Below are 27,227 nucleotides of genomic sequence, written 5' to 3'. Positions count from 1 at the left end.
GTGGCTTAATGAACTAATGGGAGCCCAGGGCATGGCTCCCAGACGGTAAGAGCCATGGTCACCACGGAGCACCTGCTCTGCTAACTGCTAATGGATTATCAACTCCCATTTTTCAGATAAATAAACTGAAGCTCAGAAGAATGGACAGCTTGCCTCAATCACACAGTGAAGTAGATGAGCCAGGTAGAAAAAATATCCTTCCCAAATGTGATCACAAAGGTGAAGTAAAACTGAATTAACTATAATATAATATAATATGTTATCGTATATATCACATATATAATATTTATATTATGTATAATATATTATAAATATTATGTATAATATAATATAAATATATCAATATTATATAACAAATAAATATTATAATATAAATGTTATACATATTATACACATATTATATAATAATTAAATAAATATAAGCATTTATAATATATTATATATGTATTAATATCAATATAATTAACATTAATATATTATGTATTAATAATATATTATTGCTATATATTCATATTTATTAATATATATTATTACTATATATCAATATATTACTGTATATTAATACTTAATATATTACTGTGTATTATTATTTATTAATTGTTGATATATAAAATATATTAATATGTAATTAATATGTGAATATAATTAATATAAATATATTAATAATATATAATAGATTATGTTAATTATAGATATTAATTGCATATACTATGCAATTTATTTTATATTATATAATATATAATCTCTATTATATAATATCTATTATAAATATATTGTATATTTAATAATGATATAAATATAATTATATATTATATATTTTATGTATTATAAGTATTATAATATATTATTATTAATTATAAAATGTCTTATAAATAAGAGTTTGGGGATTAAAAGAGCTTTAAGAGAAGTAATTATTTATCTGTCTGACGCCTAATAGGAGCAACAGGTGTCTCTAATAAAGACGTCTACAGTCCTAGAGGCAGGTAGATCCCTCCAGGTCTTGGCAGATGTGAGTTTATAACACGCATGCCCAAGGGGTGCTGGCACTGGCTCCTACAGGCTCAAATGCCAGTTTTCCAGGAACCCCAAGAGCTGATTGTTGATGTAGCCACTCTGGTGGGAGCCGTGGTGAGAGTGCTTCCACAGCAAGAAATCGGCAAACACTACAAATCAGGCCTTGTTTTCTTCCCTGGAGAATTGCTTGTCCAGGGTTTACCAGTGACATTGAACACCTGGGCAAAAACACCCCTTCAGTCCCCAGACACCAGACCTCCCGATACACTCGCCTTTCCTTCTGCATGGCCACCATCTCCAGAAAGCAAGGTTGGATCAGGAAGAAACGCAGTTGGCACAAGATGGTGAGTGATTCATTGGGGGTGTGGGAAGGGGATTACCATACAGTGAGGAAAAGCACACTCCACTTAAAGATGGCAAAGCGCCAGACCAAAGGGGAAGCTTCCACCAGCTTTAGGGGTAGGTGAGATTGTCTAAAACCAAGAAATGCCAGAAAGGGACAGTAATAGTGCAAGTGAAGGGACAAAGATGAGCCTTACAGATCCCAGAGGGGCCCACCCAGGCCTCTGGGGAAAGGAGGCTCTAACAGGAGCAGACAGGCATCTGGGGTCGACACCACACCTGCAGAGGAACTGAAAGTCACTGCCCGGAAGAACTGCGACCAAAGCCCAAGGCAGAAAACAGGCTGCGACGACCCCACCTTCCACAGAACCAAGCCTCATCCCAGAAAAGGGAGAGAGCTCTGGGTGAGCGAGCTTACCGGGGATGCTGCGAGGACAGAGCCGGGACACCTGAGGGCAGGCCGGGGGGTGGGGGGGGGTGGGGGGGGTGGGGATGGGGGGGGGATTCTGATTGTCACTGGGAGTAACATGGGCTGTTCTGGAGCTTTCAGTGTAGTGAGCTTGACGTCCATCGCAGGCAAGAGGCTAAACGAGATTACTAACAGCATGAGCTTTGGGAGAGGTGAAGCAGGTGCTGGGCCTGAGAACTAGCAGGAAGCCCCTGGGAACACACCAGGTCAGCTAAACCTGTTTACCAGTATATGGTTGCTGGCCTCATAAATTAGGTAATTGGTTGCATCTGATGAAAATTGTAGCTCAATGCCCTCCAGCAGTCAGAGGGGTGATATAAATGAGTGGAACAGGCTGTGAGTCAGGAGATAGGCGAGGTAGGGATGGTGGCACATCAAAGAGAAATGCCCCATTGAAAGGAGACACTTCCACTCTGATATGATTTGGCTGTATCCTCACCCACATCTCATCTTGAATTGTAGCTCCCACAATTCCCATGTATCCTGGAGGAACCCAGTGGGAGGGGATTGAATTATGAGGCAGGCCTTTCCTGCACTGTTCTTTTGATAGTGAATGAGCCCACAAGATCTGATGGCTCATTCTTCTCTTGTTTGCCACCATGTGAGATGTGCCTTTTACCTTCCGCCATGATTGTGAGCCCTCCTCAGTCATGTGGAACTGTGAGTCCATTAAACCTCTTCTTTTGTAAGTTGCCCAGTCTTGGATATGTCTTTATCAGCTGTGTAAAAACAGACTAATACACACCTCACTCCAGTTACATCACCATGGAATAATCAAGGGTATTAGATCTTCAGATTTTTCAAGGAAAGCTGAAAATCCAGATTACTATGAAGAAATGTGTGAATTTTAAAAAATGCTTGTAACTGGTTCATAATTTTTAAAAATATGGGTTGGACAAACAGAATGCTAAATCCAACAGAGGGACCACCAGATTGTGATCTTTAGTCTGATATCTATAATTTTCCATACAGCATTTTGTGGGGTTCATTTGTGACTTCGTTGTTGTTGAAAAGCATATGGAGAGAGATGCACCTGGCTGAGGGTACACCAGTGTCCATCCAAGACACAGACATCTGTGCTGTTCGTTCCTCCTCTCATCCACACCCAAATTCAGATGAGGATCCAGGAGGTGGGCCTTCCAGTGTGGGGCTGCCACCAGCTAGAGTGACGGCACACATGCAAGATGCCAGAGAAAGGATGAAACTGACCTCAGCAATCTGGAGTATCGGGCTGTTCTAGCCATGGTAAGTTTAGGACAAAACAATCTAAAGTTCCAAGTCTAGGCGGGGTGTGGTGGCTCACACCTGTAATCCCAGCACTTTGGGAGGCCAAGGCGGGCAGATCACCTGAGGTCAGGAGTTCGAGACCAGTCTGGCCAACATGGTTAAACCTCGTCTCTACTATAAATACAAAAATTAGCCGGATGTGCTGGCACATGCTTGTAATCCCAGCTACTCTGGAGGCTGAGGCAGAACTGCTTGACCCCAGGAGACGGAGGCTGCAGCGAGCCAAGATCACGCCACTGCACTCCAACCTGAGCGACAGGGCAAGACTCCATCTTCAAAAAATAAAAACAAAGTTTCAAGTCCAGCTTAGCAGGAGCACATGGGAAAAAAGACAACGGCATTTTAGTAGACAGCAAATACATTGTGGAGCTGGACGGCTGCACGGGCACCCCCGTTGTCACTGTTTGTGAGGCCGCACTCCTGGAGGAACGCCCAGTGGAGGGTTAGTGCACCCTGCAGGCCTTGGGTTCTGGGGCTCCCTTTAGGAAGGACAGACACCAGGTTGAGTGTGTCATGGGAGGGGCACAGGGGATGGCCTGAGGTTAGGAGGGGCGTGCAGAATGGCTAAAGTAACCCAGAGGGTTTGGTGTGAAGAACCCTCGAGGGAGACCTGCCTGGGTTTCCAAACAGCTGAGGCTTCCAGGTGTCTCCTGAGGGAGAACCGGAATCCAGAGTGGATATAGTCAGAAGGCAGGTTTCCGCCCTATTTAAGGAACACATTAAAGATGACCAGAACTTTCTAGAGATACACAGGTCACGGCCTAAGAGTTTCCTGGTGCCTGGCCCTGGCCACTCCCCTGGTACCTCGTCTCACCAAAGAGGAAGCCTGCAGTAGGTCGAGCTGGGTCAGAAGACCCTGTGGGTGACCGCTAGCTAAGCTCGCCAGCTCCCAGCCACCGCCATGCGGTGGACCCCTGTCTCTCGGCACTCCTGTCACACTCCTTGTCTTTGACTTGCATCCTACTCCTGGAGCAGAAACATCTTTGGAAATCAGAAGGGAGACAACCAAGGCTGGGCATGGTGGCTCACACCTGTAATCCTAGCACTTTGGGAGGCCTAGGCAGGTGGATCGCTTGAGGTCAGGAGTTCGAAACCAGCCTGGCCACTATGGTAAAACTCCGTATTTTAAATCTACTTAAAATACAAAGTTTAGCTGGGCATGGTGGCACATGCTTGTCATCCCAGCTACTCAGGAGGCTGAGATGGGATAATCACTCGAATCTGGGAGGTGGAGGTTGCAGTGACCAAGATCACGCCACTGCACTCCAGCCTGGGTGAGAGTGAGACTCTGTCTCAAAAAAAAAAAAAAAAAAAGAAGTGAGACAACCAAAAGCATCATGCCATTAATCTGCAGCATTGTGCGGCGGGTCCCGGCCAGTATGAAACAGATCAGAACAACTCCCCTGTCCCTAAATGAGGTGCACTGGAAGGAACAGACAGTCGGCCATTATTTGCACACAATAAATGTATGTACCTAGAGAAGCCAAAAGAATGAATTCAGACACTATTAAAATGAATAAGAGAATTCAGACCGATAATTAAGAGTACCCTACAGAAACTGTCACTTTCCTAGACACACACAAAACCTAATCAGAAAATGTCATGATGGAAAAGGACAATTCTGTTTGAAAAGGTAATTAAAGCTACACCACACTCAGTAACAGGGCAGGTGTAAGAACTATGTGGAGAAAGAAGAAAAAAAAAAGATAGAAAAGAAAAGCTGAATAAATGGAGAGAGAAACCATGATCTCAAATGGAAGGACTTGATGTTATAGAACGTAAGTTATCTACAAAGTAACCTGTTAATTAAATGTAATTACACAAAATTCAACTGGAAGTTTTAGAGAACTTGACAAGCTGATTATAAAATTCACCTGGAAAAAAAATCAGTGGCCACCAAGGACTAATGAGAAGAACAATAAATGGTAACTTAGTCTGCCAGGCAAGGAAATACGAGCAAGCCGCAGTGATTAAAACCTGTGCAGCTGGGACAAGAGTAGGTTAATCTATCGATGGAACAGGAGGAGGCGTTTCAAATCAGGTTAGGACATTAGCACGTGATACCATGGCATTGTGAATCCCGGGAAAAGAATGGGCTATTCAACAGGGTGTTGTGTTTCCATTTGGAGGGTAAGTTATCATCCTTATTTTATACCAAACATAAAACTAAAGAGCTAAACATAAAAACACATTAAAAATTGTTAGAAGGATATAGTATTTTCCCTGGACAAATAATATTGGGATCGGTGATTCACGAAACTCAGGATCCGTAAATGAAAACATCTGACTACCCAACGGTTTTAAACTTTCACATGACAAAGTACACCAAAAACAATGTTTAAAAAAATTGCAGGCTGGAGCCAGGTGCGGTGGCTCAAGCCTGTAATCCCAGCACTTTGGGAGGCCGAGGTAGGAGGATCACCTCAGGTCAGGAGCTCGAGACCTCCCTGGCCAACACGGTGAAACCCCGCCCCTACTAAAAATACAAAAATTAGCTGGGCCTGTTGATGCATGCCTGTAATCCCAGCTACTCAGGAGGCTGAGGCAGGAGAATCGCTTGAACCCAGGAGTCAGAGGTTGCAGTGAGCAGAGATCATGCCACTGTACTGCAGCCTGGGCGACAGAGCGAGACCCTGTCTCGAAAAAAAAACTGCAGGCTGGATAAAATATTAACAGTATAACTTATCCCAAAAAGTAATATACAATGCATATATGAAAATAGGCTTAGTGTCATTTCTTTTGAGACAGGATCTCACTCTGTCACCCAGGCTGAATTGCAGTGGTGTGATCCTGACTCACTGCAACCTCAGCCTTCTGCGTTCAAGTGATTCTTCTGTTTCAGTCTCCCAAGTAGCTAGGAATACAGATGTCTACCACCACCACTGGCTAATTTAAAAAAAAAAGTTTTCTAAAATTTTTGTAGAGCTGGGTTCTTCCTATGTTGTCCAGGCTGGTCTTGAACTCCTGAGGTCAAATGATCCTCCTGCCTTAGCCTCCCAACATGCTGGGATTACAGGCATGTGCCACCCTGCCAAGCCATTAATGTCATTTCTTTCTTTCTTTTTTTTTTTTTTTTGAGATGGGATCTTGCTCTGTTGCCCAGGCTGGAGTGTAGTGGTGCCATCTTGGCTCACTGCAACCTCTGCCTCCTGAGTTCAAGTGATTCTCCTGCCTCAGCCTCCCGAGTAGCTGGGATTACAGGCACGTGCCAACATGCCTGGTTAATTTTTGTATTTTTAGTAGAAACCAGGTTTCACCAGGTTGGCCAGGCTGGTCTTGAACTACTGACCTCTGGAGATCCACCCACCTCTGTCTCCTAAAGTGCTGAGATTACAAGCACCTGGCACCACACCAGACTAATTTTTGTATTTTTAGTAGAGACAGGATTTCACCATGTTGGCCAGGCTGGTCTTGAACTCCTGACCTCAAGTGATCCACCCACCTCAGCCTTCCAAAGTTCTGGGATTACAGGCCTGAGCCACCATGCCTGGCTCATTAGTGTCAATTCTAATAAGAGAAATGCAAACTAAAATTTTGAGATCACATATTTCACTCATTGTCTGATGAAAATTACAGGCACTGATAAGGTCCAGAACTGAGATAAGTGCACATCATAAGGACCAAGAGACATTGGGCGAGAAGGTCACTTGGAAGAGCCCCGGGCAAAGCAATCTGGCATTATTTACAATATGCGTTCCTTCAACCCCGCAGTACTTTTTCTGGGAGAAAGCTTGTATGCACAGTCAATAAGCCTTGCTTATTGTAGCATCTGTCTTTTGTAGTAAGAAAAACAAAAAAGAAAATCATCTAAGTATCCATCTGTTATTGTGCAACAGTTAAAAAGCACAAAGATGTGTGAATGAACTTGGACCCGTCTCAGGGATAGACTGCTAAGGGAGGAAAGGAAATCGCAGACCAGTGTACGCAGTATTATCCCATTTACAAAACCAAATGTAAACACATAAAACATATGAAAACAATATCTGATAAACTGTCAATTGTGGGGCTAGGATGGGGGTTTGCAGGCCTTTAGGGTTACCCATAAGAGAAGGAGGCCTCTATTTCTGACACACCCTTTGGTACTGTTTTAATTTCTTTTAACCAAGCTGAGCTATAACTTTATATACATATATCCTTTTTTTTTTTAAAGTTCTATCTCCATTTTGGGAGGCTGAGGCAGGAGGACTGCTTGAGCCGAGGAGTTTGTTTGTTTGTTTGTTTGTTTTGAGATGCAGTTTCGCTCTTGTTGCCCAGGCAGGAGTACAATTGTGCGATGTTGGCTCACTGCAACCTCTGCCTCCCAGGTGTAAGCAATTCTCCTGCCTCAGATTCCCAAGTAGCTGGGATTACAGGTGCCTGCCATCATGCCCACCTAATTTTTGTATTTTTAGCAGAGACAGGATTTCACCATGTTGGCCAGGCTGGTTTCGAGCTCTGACCTCAGGTGATCCGCCCGCCTCGGCCTCCCAAAATGCTGGGATTACAGGTGTAAGCCACCTTACCTGGCCAAGCCCAGAAGTTTAAGAAGAGCCTGGGCAACAGAGTGAGACCCCATTTTTAAAATACAAGTTATATCTCAACACTCTTACATAAGTTCAATCTTGTGTAGATAATCTATCCCTTAACAAACAAAAACCAAAAACCCTCCTACAATGTTATCCTGCAATTTTTTTTTTTTAATGTTTGAGATCTTTCCAACTCACTACACACAGCTCTGCTTTAATCTTTTAAGCAGCCACATAAGTCTTCCACTGCCTGGGCCACAGCATATTCAAGGAGTTTCCTCGGCATCATGGTTAGGGTGAATGCTAACCTAGGCAACATTCTCCAACTGCAATTCCCCAACCCACGCATGGTCTCCAAACCTTAATGTGCCCTGGAATCACTCGGGGATCTTGTTCAAACGCTGATTCTGAATTCCTAGATCTGGGGCCTGGTTCTCTGCATTTCTAACAAGCCCTCAGATGATGCTGACCTGCTGGCTTGTGAACCAGACTCTGAGTGACAAGATTCTAGAGCAATGATGCCCAGTGGAAATGTCATGTGAGCAATATGTACAATTTTAAATTTTCTAGCAGACAGATTTTAGATGTGTTTTTTGTTGCTGCTGTTGTTTTTGGCTTATTTCTTGAGGTGGAGTCTCCCTCTATCACCCAAGCTGGAGCGCAGTGGCACAATCTCAGCTCACTGCAGCCTCCAATTCCCAGGTCCAAGGGTTTCTCCTGCCTCAGCCTCCAGAGTAGCTGGGACTACAGGCACACACCACCAGACCTGGCTAATTTTTGCAATTTTAGTAGAGACGAGGTTTCACCATGGTGGCCAGGCTGGTCTTGAACTCCTAACCTCAGGTGATCCTCCTGCCTTGGCCTCCAAGTGCTGGGATTACAGGCATGAGCCACCATGCCCAGCCTAGAAGTTTTTAAAGATTGGGTAAAATCAATTTGATTAATATATTTTATTTAACCTAATATGTCCAAATGTTAAGATTTCAATGTGCAATAAAATTATCATGAGATATAGAACATTTCGGGGGTGGGGGAGCCATGTTCTAAGTGCTCTGTGGCCTGTGGCTGCAGCACTGGCCAGCACAGCTGTAGAGAATCTTTTGGGCGCTACCAGGGAGGGGACCAGGGCAACATCTGTTTGTCAGACCCCAGGGAGAAGCACAGGGTGAACGAGCCGGGAGGCAGCGAAGGGTACTCGGAGGCACTGTGTGTTCTGCCAAGGGCTTGCAGCCTGAAGCCACCACTGGCCAGGTGACCAGAGAGAGTCAGCGGTGGGGCCCAGCTCTGGATGTCACGACATTGTTATTGACAAATTTTTACAAATCTTTTCACCCCAAAATTGAGGACTGTCAATCTCTAACAAATGCCTCATTGAACATTTGATGCGCTTAACATAAAGTCTTTTTTTTTTTTTTTTCTGAGACAGTCTTACTCTGTCGCCCAGACTGGAGTGCACTGGCGCAATCTCAGCTCACTACAACCTCGGGTTCCCGAGTTCAAGCGATTCTTGTGCCTCAGCTTCCCAAGTAGCTGAGATTAAAGGCACCTGCCACCACACCAGCTAATTTTTGAATTAGACAGAGACAGTTTTACCATGTTGGTCAGGCTGGTCTTGAACTCCTGACTTCAAGTGATCCGCCAGCCTCAGACTCCCAAAATGCTAAAATTACAAGCATGAGCCACCTCACCCAGCCTTACCATAAAGTCCTGAAGACTATTTTTAAGATGTCAAATATATTCCAGACTCTAAAGTTACATTTTAGAGAAACATATTTACATTGAGTTTCCCAAGAAGGAAGGCTTATTTCCATGTCAGGGGATTTTACTTCTGTTTTATATTTTCGATTTGAACTTCCTCATCCTCACTTACTACTTTCCTAAGAGAAAAAGCAGAAATTATCAATATGAATCTGCAGTAATCCTTCTCCCATCAAGAAAAAGAATAAAAAGATTAGACAGGAGAGGAATGCAGTGGCCCCTCAGGCCATGTGAAGGGGAACCTGACTTCTCGAAGCCCTCAGACTGAAGGCTGCTTATTGCTCCATTTCTCTCGAGACAACGTTCTTTAATTTCTCCTTCTGTTTCTTCTTGGGTAACCATTTTTATCCCATGTCAAGAGATAATTTCACCCATGTCTTTTTCATCCAGCAGGAATCTACTGAGCCCTGTTAGATGCAAAGTGTCAGGTGAGGCTGAGGAAGGAAGATGGCTGGGGGGGGGGTGCTGGGAGCTGGGGGTTGGGGAGCACCCCTGGCTACCTGCGAGCCACAGACAGTGATGGGCCTGGGGCTCCTTGGCCTGTCTCAAGATGAAAGAAGGGACAGGAGGTTGAGGGAAAAGGGGTGCTGTTGGAGCATCCAAGGCCTCCTCCACCTCCCACGCTCAATGTTCGCCTTTGAAATGGCTGCTTCCCTCTGCCACGCGGAGGAAGCTCATCCCCCTCACTATTTCCATTTCCCCTTTCCTTCTCACCCCATGCAAAGGTCCTGTATTTAGCATGCAGCTCTGTTTAAACGCCTTCCTTTGAGAACGTAACCACACGTCTTTTGACACCGCACATATAGAGAGCATTCATCATTGCACAGGCTTAGGGATGCTAAAAACCTGCGCTAATCATCATGTTTCAAAAGCCCTCGTGATTTCACTGGGCCAGGAACGCAAGCAATCTCCATTTTCCCCATTGCCCAGAGCCCATGAGGGACACTTTATCCTTCATTACATATCGTTGAGACTCTCTTCTTTCCAGCTTGCTTCTGTTCGTAAAACTCTTGAGGTACTCTGGGGAAGACAGAAGTGACAGCTGGCAGACAAGCCTGGAGTCTCCAACCCTGGGAGCAGCCTGCAGAGAAGCTGCCTGTGGGGGCAGAGCCTGGGGCGGCTCCCTGATGAACCTGACAGCTTGGCCCCCAGATACTCCAGCCGCCCTGCTCGTCCCAGACCCAACGCCTGCTGTGCTAACCTCAAAGAGCTGATGATGACACATCGGCCCTGAACACCCACAGTTTGGGAGGCTTCGTTAATCTTGTTGTAGAATGAATCAGATAATGTCAGAACAGGAAGGCTTTGGAGGTCTCCACTCCTTCCCTCCTAGGCCTTTCCTACTTTGTTTGTATTGCAAATTTACTCCTTCATTCAATCATGTAGTAAATATTTACTGAGCACCTACTCTGTGCCAGGCATTCTTCTGGTGCTACAGAGACAGTGGAGAGCAAGATAGACAAGGTTCATCCTTGTGGTGGAGACAGATAAATGAGTGAGTCAAGACATAATCAAGATAGTTGCTGTGGTAGAAAGAATAACAGCCTCCGCCTTCAACCCCTCCTAACCTTTGGAACCTGTGGCTGTTATGTAGCACGGCCTGGGGGAGATGAGGTTGCTCATGTGCTGACCTTGAGGTTGGGAGAGTATCCTGAATTATTCAGGTGTTTTCAATCTACTTTCAAGCGTCCTCATAAGGGGAAGAGAGAGGCAGAGAGAGCCTTAGAAACAGCATCAAGAGAAAGACCTGATAGGCCATTGCTGGTTCTGAAGACAGAGGAATGGGCCACAAGCCAAGGAATGCAGGTGACCCCTAGAAAGCAGAAGAGGCAAGAACAGGGATTTCCCCCAACGCCTCTGGAAGGAGCACAGCTCTGCCAATACCTTGATTTGAGCCCAGTGAGTTTTTGGATTTCTGGACTCCACAACTGCAAGACAACAAATTTGTGATGTTTTAAACCCCCCGTTTGCCGAAATTTGTTACAGTGGCAATAGGAGACTGACCCCCTTGCAGACAGCGGTAAGGGCTGTGAAGAAAAAACAGGAGTACAATAAGGATTGGCCATGGGACAGGGCATGACATTAGATGGGGAAACCTGAGAAAGGGCCTTGGAGGAATCCTGTGGGGCAGTCAGCCACGTAGTGACCTGGGGGACATAGTACCAGGCACAGGGCAGGACAGCTGCCAAGATCCTGGGGCAGGAAGGTGTTAGTGTTACAGGAGCAAGTATCTCCCCAGAGCCTTCGTCAGGGGAGAGAGCAGTTCTATTGCCTGGTTTCCCAAGCAGCCAGTGGTATCTTTCTTGTAGACTTTGTACTGTTTTTTTTTTTTTTTTGAGACGAAGTTTTGCTCTCGTTGCTGAGGCTGGAGTGCAGTGGCACAATCTCGGCTCACTGTAGCCTCTGCCTCCCGGGTTCCAGTGATTCTCTTGGTTCCTGGGTAGCTGGGATTACAGGTGTGCACCACCATGCCTGGCTAATTTTTGTATTTTTAGTAGAGACAGGGTTTCACATGTTGCCCAGGCTGGCCTTGAAGTCCTGACCTCAGGTGATCCACCTGCCTCAGTCTCCCAAAGTGCTGGGATTACAGGTGTGAGGCACCACACCCGGCCCCAAGTGACTTTTTTTTTCTCTTTTTTTGGCCAGTGAAGTGTTCAGACCAAATGACTTTTAATCTGCTTGTTGGAATGTCTGTTTTGTCTCTTTAAAGGCTGGGACTATGATCTCTAGTTCTGTCCTTCTGTCTGTGTGAAGTGCTGAGAATTCTTTTCAGTGTCTTCGTAGCATATGTTTGTGAGAGATGTTTGGATTTTGGAAAACACGTTTCTCCATTTCAAGATTTCAGACCCTTTTTCCTGACAGTTGTGAGGGACATAAATATGGCGGGGAGACAGGGTGGGCAGCCTGACGGCCACCAGCCTGCCAGGCTGTCTTGACTCAGACAGTCAGGAAGAGTAGAAATAAAGGAACTACTCTTCCATAGCAAATCTCTTTATAAAAATCACTAACAGCTCGTGTGTGGATTCATTCAATATTTGGGAGAGAAATTTGGATTTTTCTCTCCTGGGGTCGTTCAAAATGAAGTACAGTCCGCTAAGAACAGGGCAGGTTAAGGTTAACCTCAGAGGTTTGTGGGCACAGAGTCGGCCATAGAAGTCTTCTTCCCAAGCCAGGTCCAGCTGGGCCTTTCATTCAGGGGATAGCGATGCATCCTCTGTCCTGTGCCCAAGGGCAGACACTGGGGTGACCAAGATCCTCCCCCTTGTTCTCAAGGCCCCCACAGCTCACTGGGGGAGGCAGACACTGGCTACCTACCACCCCACAACGTGAGGATGTGGAAGCTGAGAAGGGGATCGTTTGGAAGCACAGAAGAAGGAGTGGGCTTCTCGGAGAGTTTTTTGGAGGCAATGGCTGGGCCATTCATTTCCTCCCACTTGAGGGGAGCTCCTTTCACTATAGAAGTTTCCTGAGACCTTCCACTTTAAGATGTAAAAATCTGGGGATCTGAATTAATGCATGAACTGTCGGGAATCTCTAAGCTGTCATTCTGACCCTTCAGGAATACAGTCGGGACACACGGCTGTAATGCTAACCGGACTTGGCTTAAAAGTAGAGTCATCTTGGGTCTCATTCAGGAAGGTTAATAGCTCAAATACTGCAATACCTTTAGCTGGTTCCATAGCTGGGGAGCCTTCAGTGGTTGGAGAAGCAAAGGGCAGTAGCCCTCATGTGATGCCCACCCTCCGGCCCAGGGCCCTGGCGGCTAGGCCCCTCCAAGGCTAAGAGCGAAACCCAGGACATTGGCAGTGCTCTGGCTCTGGGGCCACAGCACGGCTCCAGTGACGTCCCTCTTCTGTCACAAGTTTTTGTTTGTTTGTTTGTTTGTTTGTTTGTTTGTTTGTTTGTTTCTGAGACAGCGTTTCACTCTTATTGCCCAGGCTGGGGTGCAATGGTGCCATCTCAGCTCACCGCAACCTCTTCCTCCCTGGTTCAAGCAATTCTCCTGCATCAGCCTCCCAAGTAGCTGGAATTACAGATGTGCGCCACCACGCCTGGCTAATTTTGTACTTTTAGTAGAGACAGGGTTTAGTTTAGTAGGGACATGTTGGTCCTGCTGGTCTTGAACTCCCAACCGCAGGTGATCGGCCCACCTCAGCCTCCCAAAGTGCTGGGATTACAGGTATGAGCCACCAAGCCCCGCCCTGTCACAAGTTTTATGAACCAAGCAAACAGTGTTATCTCATCTGAGCCTTTGTTTCCTTGAATTTAAAATGGGAATAGCAATCATCGCAACAGTCAGTAGTAATAAACCCTTCCCCAGGATTAAGGGTGGCAGATGAAGCGCCTAGCTCCTGACAGGGGTCAGCAAAGGGGAACCAGGGCAGGAAGGGATAATAGGATAGGGTGGGACTTGTGGGGCCCTCCCTCTGGTTCCTACTGTGGCCTCAAGGCTCTCTGTTTTTTGTTTTTGTTTTTTTGAGACAGTCTCACTCTGTTGCCCAGGCTGAGTGCAGTGGTGTGATCCTGGCTCACTGCAACCTCCACCTCCTGGGTCCAAGCAATTCTCCTGCCTCAGCCTCCCAAGCAGCTTGGACCACAAGCACCCACCACCATGCCCGGCTAATTTTTGTATTTTTAGTAGTGACAGGGTTTTACTGGGTTAGCCAAGATGGTCTCGTGATCCGCCTGCCTCGACCTCCCAAAGTTCTGGGATTACAGGCCTGTGCCACCATGCCCTAAGGCTCTCTCTTACTATCATCTGGTGGAACCCCAGGCACCCGCCCTTGCCCTCACCCCGCCTCTGTCTTCCTCAGTTATTCAAAGCAGTGGTGACATGGACCCAGTGAGCAGGCACAGGACAACCTCAGTTCTCAGAGGGTCCTAAGGCAGACACAGGGTCTAGGGGTCCTACTTGGTGCCTCCTTCCCCCACAGCTCTCGCTCCTGGGTCCTGATCCAGGCACTTGTCCTCCTCTCCAAGGCCCCTCTGGGCAGCTTTGCTGCCAATCCCAGGACTCCTGAGTTTTTTGTGTTCCAAAGTCTCAGCCCTTTCTCTCTCCCCAGTACCTGGCATCCCCAGCTCTTGACCAGTCACAGGCCAGGGCCTCTGCGCAGTGACCCCACATTGGTGTCAGCAAGTTGACTGGCCTCTGTGTGTCCTCACCATATTAAAACAGTCATCCATGGAGTCACGTGTCAGACATGAGCTGCGTATTTACATAAGCCTTCTCCTTTAGTCCTCGAAACCTCCACAGCAGAGAGGACTGCTGTCCTCCCACTATTTCTGAGGAGCAGACAGAGCCTGAGAGAATAAACTGCTTCCCCGAGGGCACTAGGACAGTACATCACCCTCAAGACCTGAGGAAGAGCCTTCTCTGGAAATGCAGCTGCTGGAACTTGATCGGCATCGGCAATTTCAGAAGCATCGGCAGCCTCCATAGGTGTTTTCAAAAGGCAAGGCCTTTATGACTCAGGAGTGAAAATCCCAAGAAGAGGAGAAAAATGAACAAATGACAGGGCCAGTGACACAGAGACCAGCCAGGCAAGGCAGGCTTGCAACAAAATGAGAAGCTCAATTCAATGCTGAAATGAGAATCCACTTTAAAGGGAGCTACAGCAGAACTGAGTCCAGAAAAGAGAACCCTTCCCAAATGCAGAGGAAGTTGACCAAGACATGAAAAGCAAGTCAGTAGATAATGGTGGATCCGTGGAGGCCAAATTTAAGATTGATAACTGCAGCAAGGGCGAGAGAAATCATAATCTTTTTTTTTTTTTTTTTTTTTGAGACAGAGTCTTACTCTGTTGCCCAGGCAGGAATACACTGGTGTGATCTCAGCTCACTGCAATCTGCCTCCTGGGTTCAAGCGATTGCCCTGCCTCAGCCTCCTGAGTAGCTGGGATTACAGAAGTGTACCACCACCAAACCCGGCTAATTTTTGTATTTTTAGTACAGACAGGATTTCATCATATTGGTCAGTCTGGTCTTGAACTCCTGACCTCATGATCCACCTGCCTTAGCCTCCCAAAGTGCTGGAATTACAGGCACGAGCCACAATGCCTGGTGATAAATCATAATTTTAAGTGAAACCTGTAGCACTTCCTAGCTTCTTAATGGTGGCAGAAAAGTTAATTCATTCAGTAAATATTTATCGAGCACCCACTATATGCTAGGAATGCTTCTAATACAGACAATAAATAAATCAATATAAAAATATATTTTAAAATATAAAATAGGATAGTCACAAGTGTCACAAAGAAAAGAAAGGAGAGTAAGGGGTTAAAGAGCAACAGGTGAAGGGTGGGGGCGACTATTTTTCTGGGGCAATCAAGCAAGGCCTCTCAGAAAGACTTTCTATTACTTGGTAAACCCTAAGTGGCCTCTTGCAAATCTAACAGTTACAGACAATTAGACCCGGAACCTGATCTTGAAGGGCAAAGTCAAGATGAGAAGTGAAATTATTCTGCAATAAGCAAGTAATCCGCAGCACACGGAGATTGTTAAAATACTGATTGATTTTTGTGCTTTTTCCGGTTAGGGTTGAAGAAAGAGACACTGAGCCCAGGGATGTCCGACAGGAACACAAGTCATTAGGAATGTCTGGGACCCGGCTGGAGCGGGTCCCAGAAACACAGCACAGGCTAAGGAGAGGGAAGACCCAGGGACTATGTTGCCAGGCCATGGCTCATGGGCATTTGGGGCAGTGAAACTCAATAATCAATTTGATATTTTCGCTTTTCTGCTTTGAAATTTCCCTAGGATAGTTTAAACCTTTGTATGTTAGGACACTTTTAGCTGTTAGAAAACCCTAACTCGACTACTTGAGCAGAAAGGAATGAATTAACTCACAAAACAGAAAATCTAGAGGCAGGGCGGATCCCAGGTTGCTTCATTCTGTTCAACGAATTCAAGGGCATCATCCAGGACCCAGTTCACTTCTCCTTCTGTGTCTGGCCTCGCTTGCCAGCTACCTCTCCTCATGGTTACAAGGTAGCAGCAGAGACCCAGCTATCTCATCCTATGGCAGCTTCCAAAGGTAAGAAAGAGGCTATCTTGGCTGGGTGTGGTGGCTCACGCCTGTAATCCCAGCGCTTTGGGGAGCCAAGGTGGGCGGATCACCTGAGGTCAGGAGTTGAAGACCAGCCTGCCCAATATGGTGAAACCCTGTCTCTACTAAAACTACAACAAAAATTAGGTCAGGTGTGGTGGCTTTCACCTGTTATCCCAGGACTTCGGGAGGCCGAGGCAGGTGGATCACGAGGATGGGAGTTTGAGACCAGCCTGACCAGCATGGTGAAACCCCATCTCTACTAAAAATATAAGAAATTAGCCGGGCATGGTGGCACACACCTGTAATCCTACCTACTTGGGAGGCTGAGGCAGAAGAATTGCTTGAACTCGGGAGGCAGAGGTTCCAGTGAGCCAAGAATGCATTACTACACTTCAGCCTGGGTGACAGAGTGAGATTCTGTCTCAAAAAAAAAAAAAAAAAAAAAATTAGCCAGGTAGGGTAATAGATGACTGTAATGCCAGCTACTCGGGAGACTGAGGCAGGAGAATCACTTGAAGCCAGGATGCAGAGGTTGCAGTGAGCTGAGATCACGTCATTGCACTCCAGCCTGGGCAACAAGAGCAAAACTCTGTCTCAAAAAAGAAAGAGGCTATCTTATCCCTATGTCTGTCTTTAAGACAAATAGACCTTTACTAGAAACCTGCAAAGCCCTTCTCTGCATACCTCACTGGTTACACTTGCATCCGACTCCCCAGTCTGAACTTATCAAGTACATGGTACAAAGTTGAGGTCAGTTCCGCTTTGGGTGAAAAGGGGAGGAAACGGGTCCACGATGTGGGGCAAGATGGCCCAGAAGCCTCTGGAACATGGAGAAGCAAGGACAAAGGCCCAGTGGGGATGTGGAGAAAATAAAGACAGTCATGTGGAGGCAGAGACCACAAATGGCATGGATATTCTTTCCAGAATTCTCTGAAGGACTTGGGACGGGATCAGGGATCTCACAGCCATGTAAGAGGGAGGGGCTGCTCAGTCACAAGGGCATGTGTGCCCCAGGAGGCTAGAGAATGAGGGGAGGCTTGGCTATCTCGAGGGATTATGAGAAAGATGCCGGAAGAGCTGGAATAAAAACTTACTCAGAGATCTAACTGAAGAAAAGTCTTTTGAGTCAAAGAAAGATCTGAGTTCCCCAAGTGAACAAGCCGGACACATTCCAGGTACTATCCATGAAAGGAAAATGACAGAGCAGGAAAAGAATTCTCCACCGGCTTCAAAGTAGAAAGAAAGAAAAAATGGGTCCCCTCTATTGGAACCAGCACAACTTTGGCCTTGGATTTCGTACCCAGAACTATTCATAATACTATGTTCCGTTTTTTTTTTCCTTGAGACAGTCTTGCTTTATCACCCAGGCTGGAGTGCAGTGGTGATATCTCAGCTCACTGCAACCTCTGCCTCTCAGGTTCAAGCGATCCTCTTGCCTCAGCCTCCCGAATAGCTGGGATTACAGGCCAGCGCCACCACGCCCGGCTGATTTTTGCATATTTAGTAGAGAAGGGAGTTTCACCATGTTCCCCAGGCTGGTCCCGAACTCCTGCCCTCAGGTGATCTGTCTGCCTCAGCCTCCCAAAGTGCTGGGATTACGGGCATGAGCCACCCTGCCCAGCCCATAACACTACATTCTTGAAGATAGTGCTATACCTCATAGAGGATGTTGAGCAAGCAGTTGGTTCCAAGAATTTTGTATCTATCAAATTACCTCTTGAATGTGTAGACAGCTAAAGGCATTTTGAGATATTCAGAGGCTTGGAAAATAGATCTGTCCATATTCTGCAGTAGACAGAAAAGCCAAATCAAAACGCAGGCTTCTAGAAGGTGAGTGTCAGGGCATAAAGGAACCCCTCCTCCAGTATGGACCCCCCCGGGGCCCACTGTCCTCGGTGTGGCTGTGGAGCCCACACAGTTCCCTGGCCGTGCAAGGCCTCTGTGCCCTGAGCCTTTTCTGTGTCTCTTGTGCAACTTCAGGAAGTGTGTTAGAGCCACATCCTTTGCCCGGCGGTTCAGACGGAATCTTTACTTCACTCGGTGACCACTCAGAGCACTAACAGCCGCCACTCGCTTCCTGAGCTTAATAACAATGCTCAGCCGTTCAGCTCCCGGACGCGTGTGACGGAACAGCTTTTAGAAAGTTGTTTTGTTTTTCCTCTCCAAAAGCCATGCGGCCCAGAGCTACGTGACAGCCACCGTCAGGGACCAGGGACTCGAGTCACGAGCGTCTCTTCTTTAGAACTCACCGGAATGACTCAGGCCACTGAATTTTTCTTCCGAATTGGGAAAGATAATGAAAGGGTCTATGAATAGATATTTTCCAACTCTCTCTTCATCTAAACTTGCCTTAAAACCTGGGGTGTGGCCGGGAGTGGTGGCCCATGCCTGTAATCCAGGCACGTTGGGAGGCTGAGGCGAGTGGATCACTTGAGCTCAGGAGTTCAAGACCAGCCTGGGCAACATGGTGAAACCCTGTCTCTACAGAAAAATACAAAACTTAGCTGGGCGTGGTGGTATCCACCTGCAGCCCCAGCTACTCGGGAGGCTGAGGTGAGAGAATCACTTGAGCCTGGTAGAAGAGGTTGTAGTGAGCCGAGATTGAGCCACTGCACTCCAGCCTGGGCTACAGAGTGAGACCCTGTCGCAAAAACAAAACAAACAAAAACACCTGGGGCACCCAAGGTCTTGACTCAAACAATCAACACCCTAGATACAATCTCAACCTCAAGAAAAGACAGGAAGTTCACAGAGAACATTGACACGATAGGGGATCATGGGTAGTTTTCATTTTCTGCTCTATTCCTCTTGGTGGGAAGGATGTCGGAAAGGATGCAAGGGCTGACAGGTTGTAGGATGGAGTGAAGGGTTCCTTTTGCTTCACCTGGGCCCTGGGTTTGAGACAGCCATTTATGCGACACACCTGAGGCTGCTCTAGGCCTCTCTGGCCACCCTGGAGCTGGCCCATGGCAGCCTCAGACTCTTCCTTACTCTCCCAGGGAGGGGCTGTTTCAAAGGCGGCAGCAGCCTCCCAGCTCAGCCTGCAGTCAGCAGCTCGATGGGCACCGCTTCTCTTAGGGCAGAGTCACTTCCCTTTCCAAGTCAAGGAAGGAGTCTGGGCTTTGCAAGAAACCTGCTCTCTTGGTGTGGGACAGTCAGGCCTGCGGGGCTGAGCCATCCTGCCTTCCTCTGGCCTCATGCAGGGCTCAGAGCACTGCCCAACCCTCCCCCAACCAGGACAAACAGTACAGGCTCCAGTCCAGAAGGTTCTCAGGGTTTGAGTGGCACAGCAGCTGTTGAGCAGTTCCAGACCCCACTCAGGTCCCTGAAGACACGAAGCCCACAGACCAAAGAGCAGAGCTGTGGGAGATGGAACTCCAAAATTTGTCCTTCCTTCCCCACCACTCCCCGCACTGCCTAGAATCCTCTAAAGCACCTCCAGCTCCCTGCTCTCTCCACCCTCCTTACCTGCAGCTTCCTCAAGCTGGAAGGTATTTGTGTGATCTCTACTTTCCAGCAGCTTCCTGGCAGTCCTTGCCCAAGGCCACATGGTTGCCCGGATTAGACTTGAACCCCGATCCCAGCTGGGATGGAGTCTGCTTTCATCCTAGGGGTGCCTCGCTGATTTACCAGAAGAGACAGATGCCACCTGAGATCAAATATTACCTACAACCGTGTGAAGGACAAGAGGCCCAGCTCTCTGAGAGGCCACATTGCCCTGCCTCCCTGTCCCTCTGGACAGAGTCCTGGGCCCATCCTTCCCCAGGGGGCTCCAGCCAGGCTTAGAAACACCTTCTAGGCTGAAAAGAAGAAAGCTCAGCTGGGGAGGTCTGGAGGCCTGGCTGTGAGCTCCAACTTCCGCACTTCTCAGCAACACTCGTATTTAGAACGAGGGGGTTGGATGAAGCTACAGTTTGCATCCTGCCCTCCCATCTCAGATATTTTTTAAGTCTGTGAAAGATGGAGTGAGAGAAGAGAGTCCCCCAGGTGAGGTGGCTCCTCTCCCTGATTGATACGAGACTGGCATGGGTGTGACATGGGGGCCACGCCATGAAGTGGGTCTGCAAAACTGAAGGAGATCTCTGGTGTTGACAAGAGAACCGAAGTCCCGAGGAAAAGGGCTTAAGTTACTAAACTCAGAAACCATAAAAGCCTTTCGGGGCTTCACTTGGAATGTGTCAGGCCAGATTCTTATTTTTGGGAGCCTCACGTTCTGGTGGCACTGAACAGACTCAGGTGTCAGGAATGAGTTATCTAGAAACTGTGGCTAAGCTCAGAAGAGACTGTGAGGTTTTGCCTCAACATGAAAAGAGGAACTCGAGTTAAAATAGGAACTGCTGAAGCTTCCCGAAGGGCTCTGCGTCTGCCTGATTGGTCCTCAGGAGACATCTGTCATTTACTCTCAGAGGTAGATTGTCATAGGTGAGTCCACCTATGAGAATTCCCCTTTAATTCACCTTAAAAGGGAAACCTCTTCAGACCACCTACGCCCACGGCTCCCTGTGCTATGTCAGCTACTCAGGAGGTCACAGGCCCAGGGCCGGGGTCAGGAGCAGATATGTCCAGCAGAGCCACCCTTCTTCTGTGAAAGCTGCCTGCCTGCTGCCCTCGCTGAGCGGAGGCCTTAAGGAGCCACGCTGCCCCCATGACTCTGTCCCCATCTCTGAGTGGTAGATGGGGGCATCTGCTCCGAGACAGCCGATCCATACACAGACAAGCAGCCCCTGAGTGGCCCATTAAGAGAAAGCCATGGGGGCTGAGCCATCAGACTCCCTCTTAGGACTGGGGACTAAAACAGGAGGCTGCTGGAGGGGAACAGCGGCCCCGCAGAGAAGAGCTGAGCCACAGGAGAAGCCGTGTGCAGACCCCATGCTCTTCTGGTCCCAAGGCCCTAGGATGGCCTTCTCCTTCCTGGCTCTGCACATCTTCACAAAGGCCTCCCGCCCCTTCCCCCTTGCAGAGTCAGCCAAGACGAGTTTCTGTTCCCGGTACCCTGGAAGCCTAATGAGGCCCCAGATCTCATCAGCAGTTCCCAGGGTCACAGGACGTCACAGCAGCAAGAGTGTGGTGATGAGAGAGGAGCAAGGCGGAGACGCAGTCCACGTTTACAGGCTGCGGGCACCGACGCCACTAGAAGCCACAGAGTCATGTCTTTTCCAGTCATACTTAAAGTTGTCTTCACTTTGAAGGAATAGAAGAAACCACAAAGGGAAAAAAGATCAAAAGCATCGACCAACTTTTAACTTAAGAGAGTTTGCCGACTCCTCTCGGCAAGCCACCTAACACAGATGCCAGCTCTGCCAGGAAAGCTCATGCCCTCCTAGACTTGGGAAAAAATGGTAGAGGACATTGGTGCCAAGTGCCCACCCCAGACAGGCTCCCCTCAGCGGGTCACATCCCACACATGGTGAAGAGCCCATGTCAGAGAGACACTCCCATGGCGAATAGCTGCCGAGCGCTTGAAGCAACGGCCTTGTACTAGGGTGTGCCAACATCTGCTCCTGGCGACTGCTAAGAACCAGGCCAAAGCTGCGGGCGCTGCCATGGACGCAGGAGCAGGAGGATGAGGCAGCAAGTCCAGCCTAATTACGCAGGGAGTGGCTCCACTTGAGCCCAAACTCGCAACTCCCAAGGAGGCCTTGCAGCAAACAGACCTGCACCAGGCTGGATTAAACATACCCCTCGGGTCTCTCTTTCTCAACCACATCGATCCTCGAGGCAGTTCCTTTGATCCCCATAAGCTATCTTCCTGAGGGGTGTTGTGCTCACCATGCTCTCCCTCTTGACACATTTCTGGGAGGGGGGTTGCCCCCAGGGACTTGCCTGTGATCTCCCCCACCTTGAGCCCAGCCCTCTGTCTACTACTGCATCCTAGTTCTGCACAAAATGAATCATTCCTGGCCGGGCACGGTGGCTCATGCCTGTAATCCCAGCACTTTGGGAGGCTGAGGCGGGTGGATCACCAGGTCAAGAGATCGAGACCATCCTGGTCAACATGGTGAAACCCCGTCTCTACTAAAAATACAAAAACTTAGCTGGGCATGGTGGCGCGTGCCTGTAATCCCAGCTACTCAGGAGGCTGAGGCAGGAGAATTGCCTGAACCCAGGAGGCGGAGGTAGCGGTGAGCCGAGATCGTGCCATTGCACTCCAGCCTGGGTAACAAGAGCAAAACTCCATCTCAAAAGAAAAAGAAAAAAAAAAAAAATGAATCATTCCTTTCAAGCTTTGAAGCAGACCAGTGTAGCCGGCTTCTCCTCTCCCACTTACACTTTCTTTTCAACCAGACTCCTCCAGTGCCGATATTGCTTTTCCATGACATGAAGTCCAAGCCTTTGTCGGCCCTGGATGTTCTGCTTGGGACATGGCTGCACTACGGTGCCTGTTACCCTGGTCCCTGAGAACTGAGCATCACACACACACACACACACACACACACACACACAGACGCACCCCGCCGGGGATGTGGAAACTTAGTCTCCTTCTTTCTTGCTACCCCCATGTGCTCTTCATGCAGCCAGATAAGAACAGCTTTCCTGCCTTCCACAACCCTCAGCTGTCACATCTTGTGGCAAAACAAAGCCTTTAGTAAACTGTGCTGAGGGTGGCCTTCCCGGGCTCGATGGATACAGCTGATTTTTCTTTTTAAATGTAACTTTGGCCAAGCACGGTGGCTCATGCCTGTAATCCCAGCACTTTTGGAGGCTGAGGAGGGCCAGTCACTTGAGGTCAGGAGTTCGAGACCAGCCTGGCCAACATGGTAAAACCCCATCTCTACCAAAAATACAAAAATTAGCTAGGCATGGTGGCAGGCGCCTGTAATCCCAGCTACTCAGGAGGCTGAGGAAGGAGAATTACTTGAACCTGGGAGGCAGAGGTTGCAGTGAGCTGAGATGTTGCCACTGCACCCCAGCCTGGGCAACAAGAGAGAAACTCCGTCTCAAAAAAAAATTAACTGCACGTTTTGCACATTTTGACTTTGCATGGTGAAATCAGATGCTGTGAGCATCAGCCTCAGACAGAACGGAGATCTACATACGGAAAGGCGCTGTTCTGTGCTTGTCTTCCAGCCCCTCCGAAAACACAGTCTGTTTCTCCTGCAGGTTCACCTCCCTCCTCTCCCTCCTGAGCCACTTCCTCTCTCTCCTTTGAGAGACTGAAGACAGCAATCAACCAAGTGGCCGCCCCCTCTTTCCCTTCATCTCTGGGCAGTCTGCTTCACCTTCGTTTCCTCTCACACCCGTGGACACAAATACCCTGTGGCATGGGTCGCTTGGAGGGCCACAGTTGACCTGCTCAGCCACCCCACGGATGTCTGGGAGGAAGCCAGGCTCAGCCCAGCCACCATGTCCGGCGACCTGCACACACACTTTCCTCCTCTTCGTTTCTACGCTTTTTCTGCCAGTGCAGGCTGAAGTCAGGTTCAGATTTCTAGGTATATAAAGGACTCACCTGAACAGTGAATTTATCATCTTCGTTGGGCAGAATTCTGTACGTGTAGACGCAATTCCGATACCTGAAATAGATCAGAGTTTATTAGAACCCATGCAGGAAAACCCGGTTTCCTCCTGACTGAAAAGACACGACTTCCTGGCAAGGCTTGAGGAATCTGGAGACAAAGTCTCCGAATCTCGGAGCTGACCGTTCTCTGAGATGGAGGTGAGCCCTGACGTCCAGCAATCCTGGGCTGAGGCACTCTGATTCTCCCATCCCTTCTGCGCTCAGGGAGCACCAGGAAAAGGTTGGGGGGTCATTTAGGTGGGGACCTGGCAGCCACAGGGTCTGACATAAAACTACGGAGGGCTTTCATAACCTCTTGGCTGCCAAGAAGATAGAGCAAGAGGGGGTGTTTGAAGAAGAAACACAACTCCAGTGGAGCCGAGCAGCGTGGCCTGTGGTGAATGGGAGCTGGGCACAGCTGCAGAGGGGCCACCTGGCCAGGGCAGGGCTCACCCAGCACCTCATTCCTGCTGAGCTCTCCACCACCCCCACACAGCTTCCTCCCCTTGGACACTGTGCCCCGTGGATTATCTCCCAGGGGTTTGGCCCAGCCCTGCTGAGACCTGGATTTGCCCCAGCAGCTGAAGAGCAAGTCTTGGGTTGTTTCTGACAAGGAAGTGCTAGGAATTCCAGCCTCTCTTCTCTTTCTGGAAGCTCTGCCTTCCTCTGGTGCAGTCATCCCCCACGTGAGAAGGAGATGGTACCTTTTACTTTCCTAAAACCTCTGCGAGGAAAACGGAGCTGCCAAGTCCTAGCACGTTGGGAGGGGGCACGCTGGGGTGGTCCTCAGCCTGCTGACACCCTGGCAGCAGCCAGCACCCATGGAATCCAGTGGGCTGTCGGGAGATTAGGGGAAAGCCATTTGGATCTTAGGCTCACTCTTAAAGCTGCTGATCTGTTCCCACCTACCATGATCTTACCCCATTTTGCTACATAAGATTCTCATAAGCTTTGAAGGCTCACCTGGCCCTTACAGTCCCCTAGACAGGACCAGTCTCTGTAATCAAGCCAGTGCCTCAGGGTAGAAGCTCCACATGCTAGCCCCTCCCAGGTACAGGCACTCCACTGAACATTTACATATGTTATTGATATGTTATTGTTTAGCTAGAAATTTTTTTTTTTTTTTTTTTTTTTGAGACCGAGTCTCACTCTGTGGGCCAGGCTGGAGTGCAAGGGTGCCATCTCAAGTCACTGCAACCTCCACCTCCCAGGTTTAAGGAATTCTCCTGCCTCAACCTCCCAAGTACCTAGGATTACAAGTGCCCGCCATCACACCTGGCTAATTTTTGTATTTTAAGTAGACATTGGGGTTTTACCATATTGGCCAGGCCGTCTCAAACTCCTGACCTCAAGTGATCCACCTGCCTCAGCCTCCCAAAGTGCTGGGTTTACAGGCATGAGCCACCATGCCTGGCCCTGTTTAACTAGATTTTTAAAATTATATACTAACTTTACAAAATTGAGAACTATACAGAAAGATATAAAATGAAAAATAAACATCTCCTTCCCCACTCCCATGAGTCCCTCTTCTTAGATTTCCTATTCCTGTTTGTAACTCAGTTTATAACCACAAGCTTATATATACATATCTTTTTAGATGCAAATAATATCATACTACATATACCGTTTTCTGAAATTTGTTTTTTTCATCGAAAAAGATCATAGAGGTCTTCTCAGGGCCAAGTGAGAGATGGTTTATTATCATTTTCATCATGTTTCACCATGTGTTGATATGTATTAGTGATTGCAGATAAATCACTGGCTAAATGACCTGGGCATTTGCTGTTTTAACAGAGACTACCAACTGTCTTTCAATGAAGTTGTGGCATTTTTTTCTCCTACTAACCGGATATGTAAGTGTCTACTTCCCCACACCCTGCCGACTGGCTGCTATCAGACCTTTTCATCTTTGCCAATCTGAAAGGTGAGAATGATAACTTGCTTTAGTTTGCCTTTCTTTATGAGAAAGGTCCTGCAGCATGTTCTCATGTTTAGTTATCTGTGTTTCTTTTTCTGTGAATTCCCTTTTGTGTCTTTGGTGTCATTTTTGCTTAGTTATGAATAAGAGTGATATGCTGCAGTATATTTTGGGAGTTATTTTTAGCAGTTTTTGGGTTTTTTCTTTTAGCTATGTAAATGTTTTACAGTTTTTGTGGCCAATTGTACAGTATTTTATTTTATGGCTTTTGCATCAGTAGGTACTAAAGATAATTCAGAGTAATTTCACTTCCGCCTGTCTCTTCATTACACATAGAAACGGTGATTTGTCTCTCTTTCTCCCATGGCTCTAGTGCCCATCCTTCTGCTCCCCGTCCCGCCCCCAGAGCCTGAATTGATAGCACAATCATCTTGCATCAGGGACGGCAAGGATGAATCACTAGTCCAGCGACACTACATCTCACAGGGACGACACCTCTGGGACACAGGGAAACACTGGCCTCAATCCCTTTTGGAGAGCCTGCCAGACAAATGTGGAGAAAGCTCAACCCTGCTGTGCTCTTATCTTTCAATGCTCTGTTCTCTTGGCACTTCCTCCTGTAGGTATGCAAATGAGGGGTGAGAACAGCCTCTTATTTGGCTGAGGGCAGCTGATTTGTGGAAGAGCTCCAGCCGGCCCAAACTTCAGCCTGTAGACAGAGAGGAAGAACATGAGCCTGTAGACAGAAAGAACGTAGTCACGAAGAGAGAGTCAGAGGCAGTGGTGCAGAACGGGAAAGGCTTCCTGGTTCAATCAAGTGTGGCAGACCAGCCTTTATGGCTTTTTCACATTTAGGAAGATTCTCTAAATGTTGAAACATAAAAATATTGAAACAAAGAAACATAGAAATATTGAAACAAAGTAGCACCTCCATGTTACCAAAACAGATCAGAATTCAAAAGCTGGTATAATAGGAAGAGAAGATACCCCTTAGACAGTAACATCTCAGCAGATGTTAATGACCCTGCATAGGCAATGCACAGGGCTGGACATTCTGACCCCGGTGGCTGAATCAGTTTCAACCTTCAAGGGAAAACATACAGCACCACCCCACACACCCCCAACAGCCCAGCCACACACGTCATCGGGCAAGCAGTAGTACCAAACTGTATTCCATGGGTGTGGGGACTCTGCCAGGCGATGGAGGAGGGTGCTCACTTGACCTACCCCACCCCACAGAAGTTCGTACTTCACTCTGATCCTGTATACAAACACACACACATACTTACATGTGCACACACAAAATATGCATACATATGTATACATATAACATGCACACATGCATACGTGTATATACACATACATACAATATCTTACATGGAAAATGT

The 27,227-nt window shown here is 47.7% G+C and overlaps 1 protein-coding gene across 1 annotated transcript in view; it reads right to left on the bottom strand.

Annotated features, from left to right (window-relative positions):
- The window catches only part of INPP5D (inositol polyphosphate-5-phosphatase D), a 147,407-nt gene that overhangs the window by 104,431 nt on the left and 15,749 nt on the right, over positions 1–27,227 (bottom strand). Inside the window, exon 2 of the mRNA XM_035306081.3 lies at positions 23,874–23,937. Coding sequence (XP_035161972.1) covers positions 23,874–23,937 — 64 coding nt within the window. The remainder of the gene's footprint in view (positions 1–23,873; positions 23,938–27,227) is intronic.

The sequence above is a fragment of the Callithrix jacchus genome, chromosome 6 (genome assembly GCF_049354715.1).
Source record: "Callithrix jacchus isolate 240 chromosome 6, calJac240_pri, whole genome shotgun sequence".
Taxonomy (NCBI): domain Eukaryota; kingdom Metazoa; phylum Chordata; class Mammalia; order Primates; family Cebidae; genus Callithrix; species Callithrix jacchus.
This window is presented reverse-complemented; position numbering and strand designations above follow the sequence as displayed.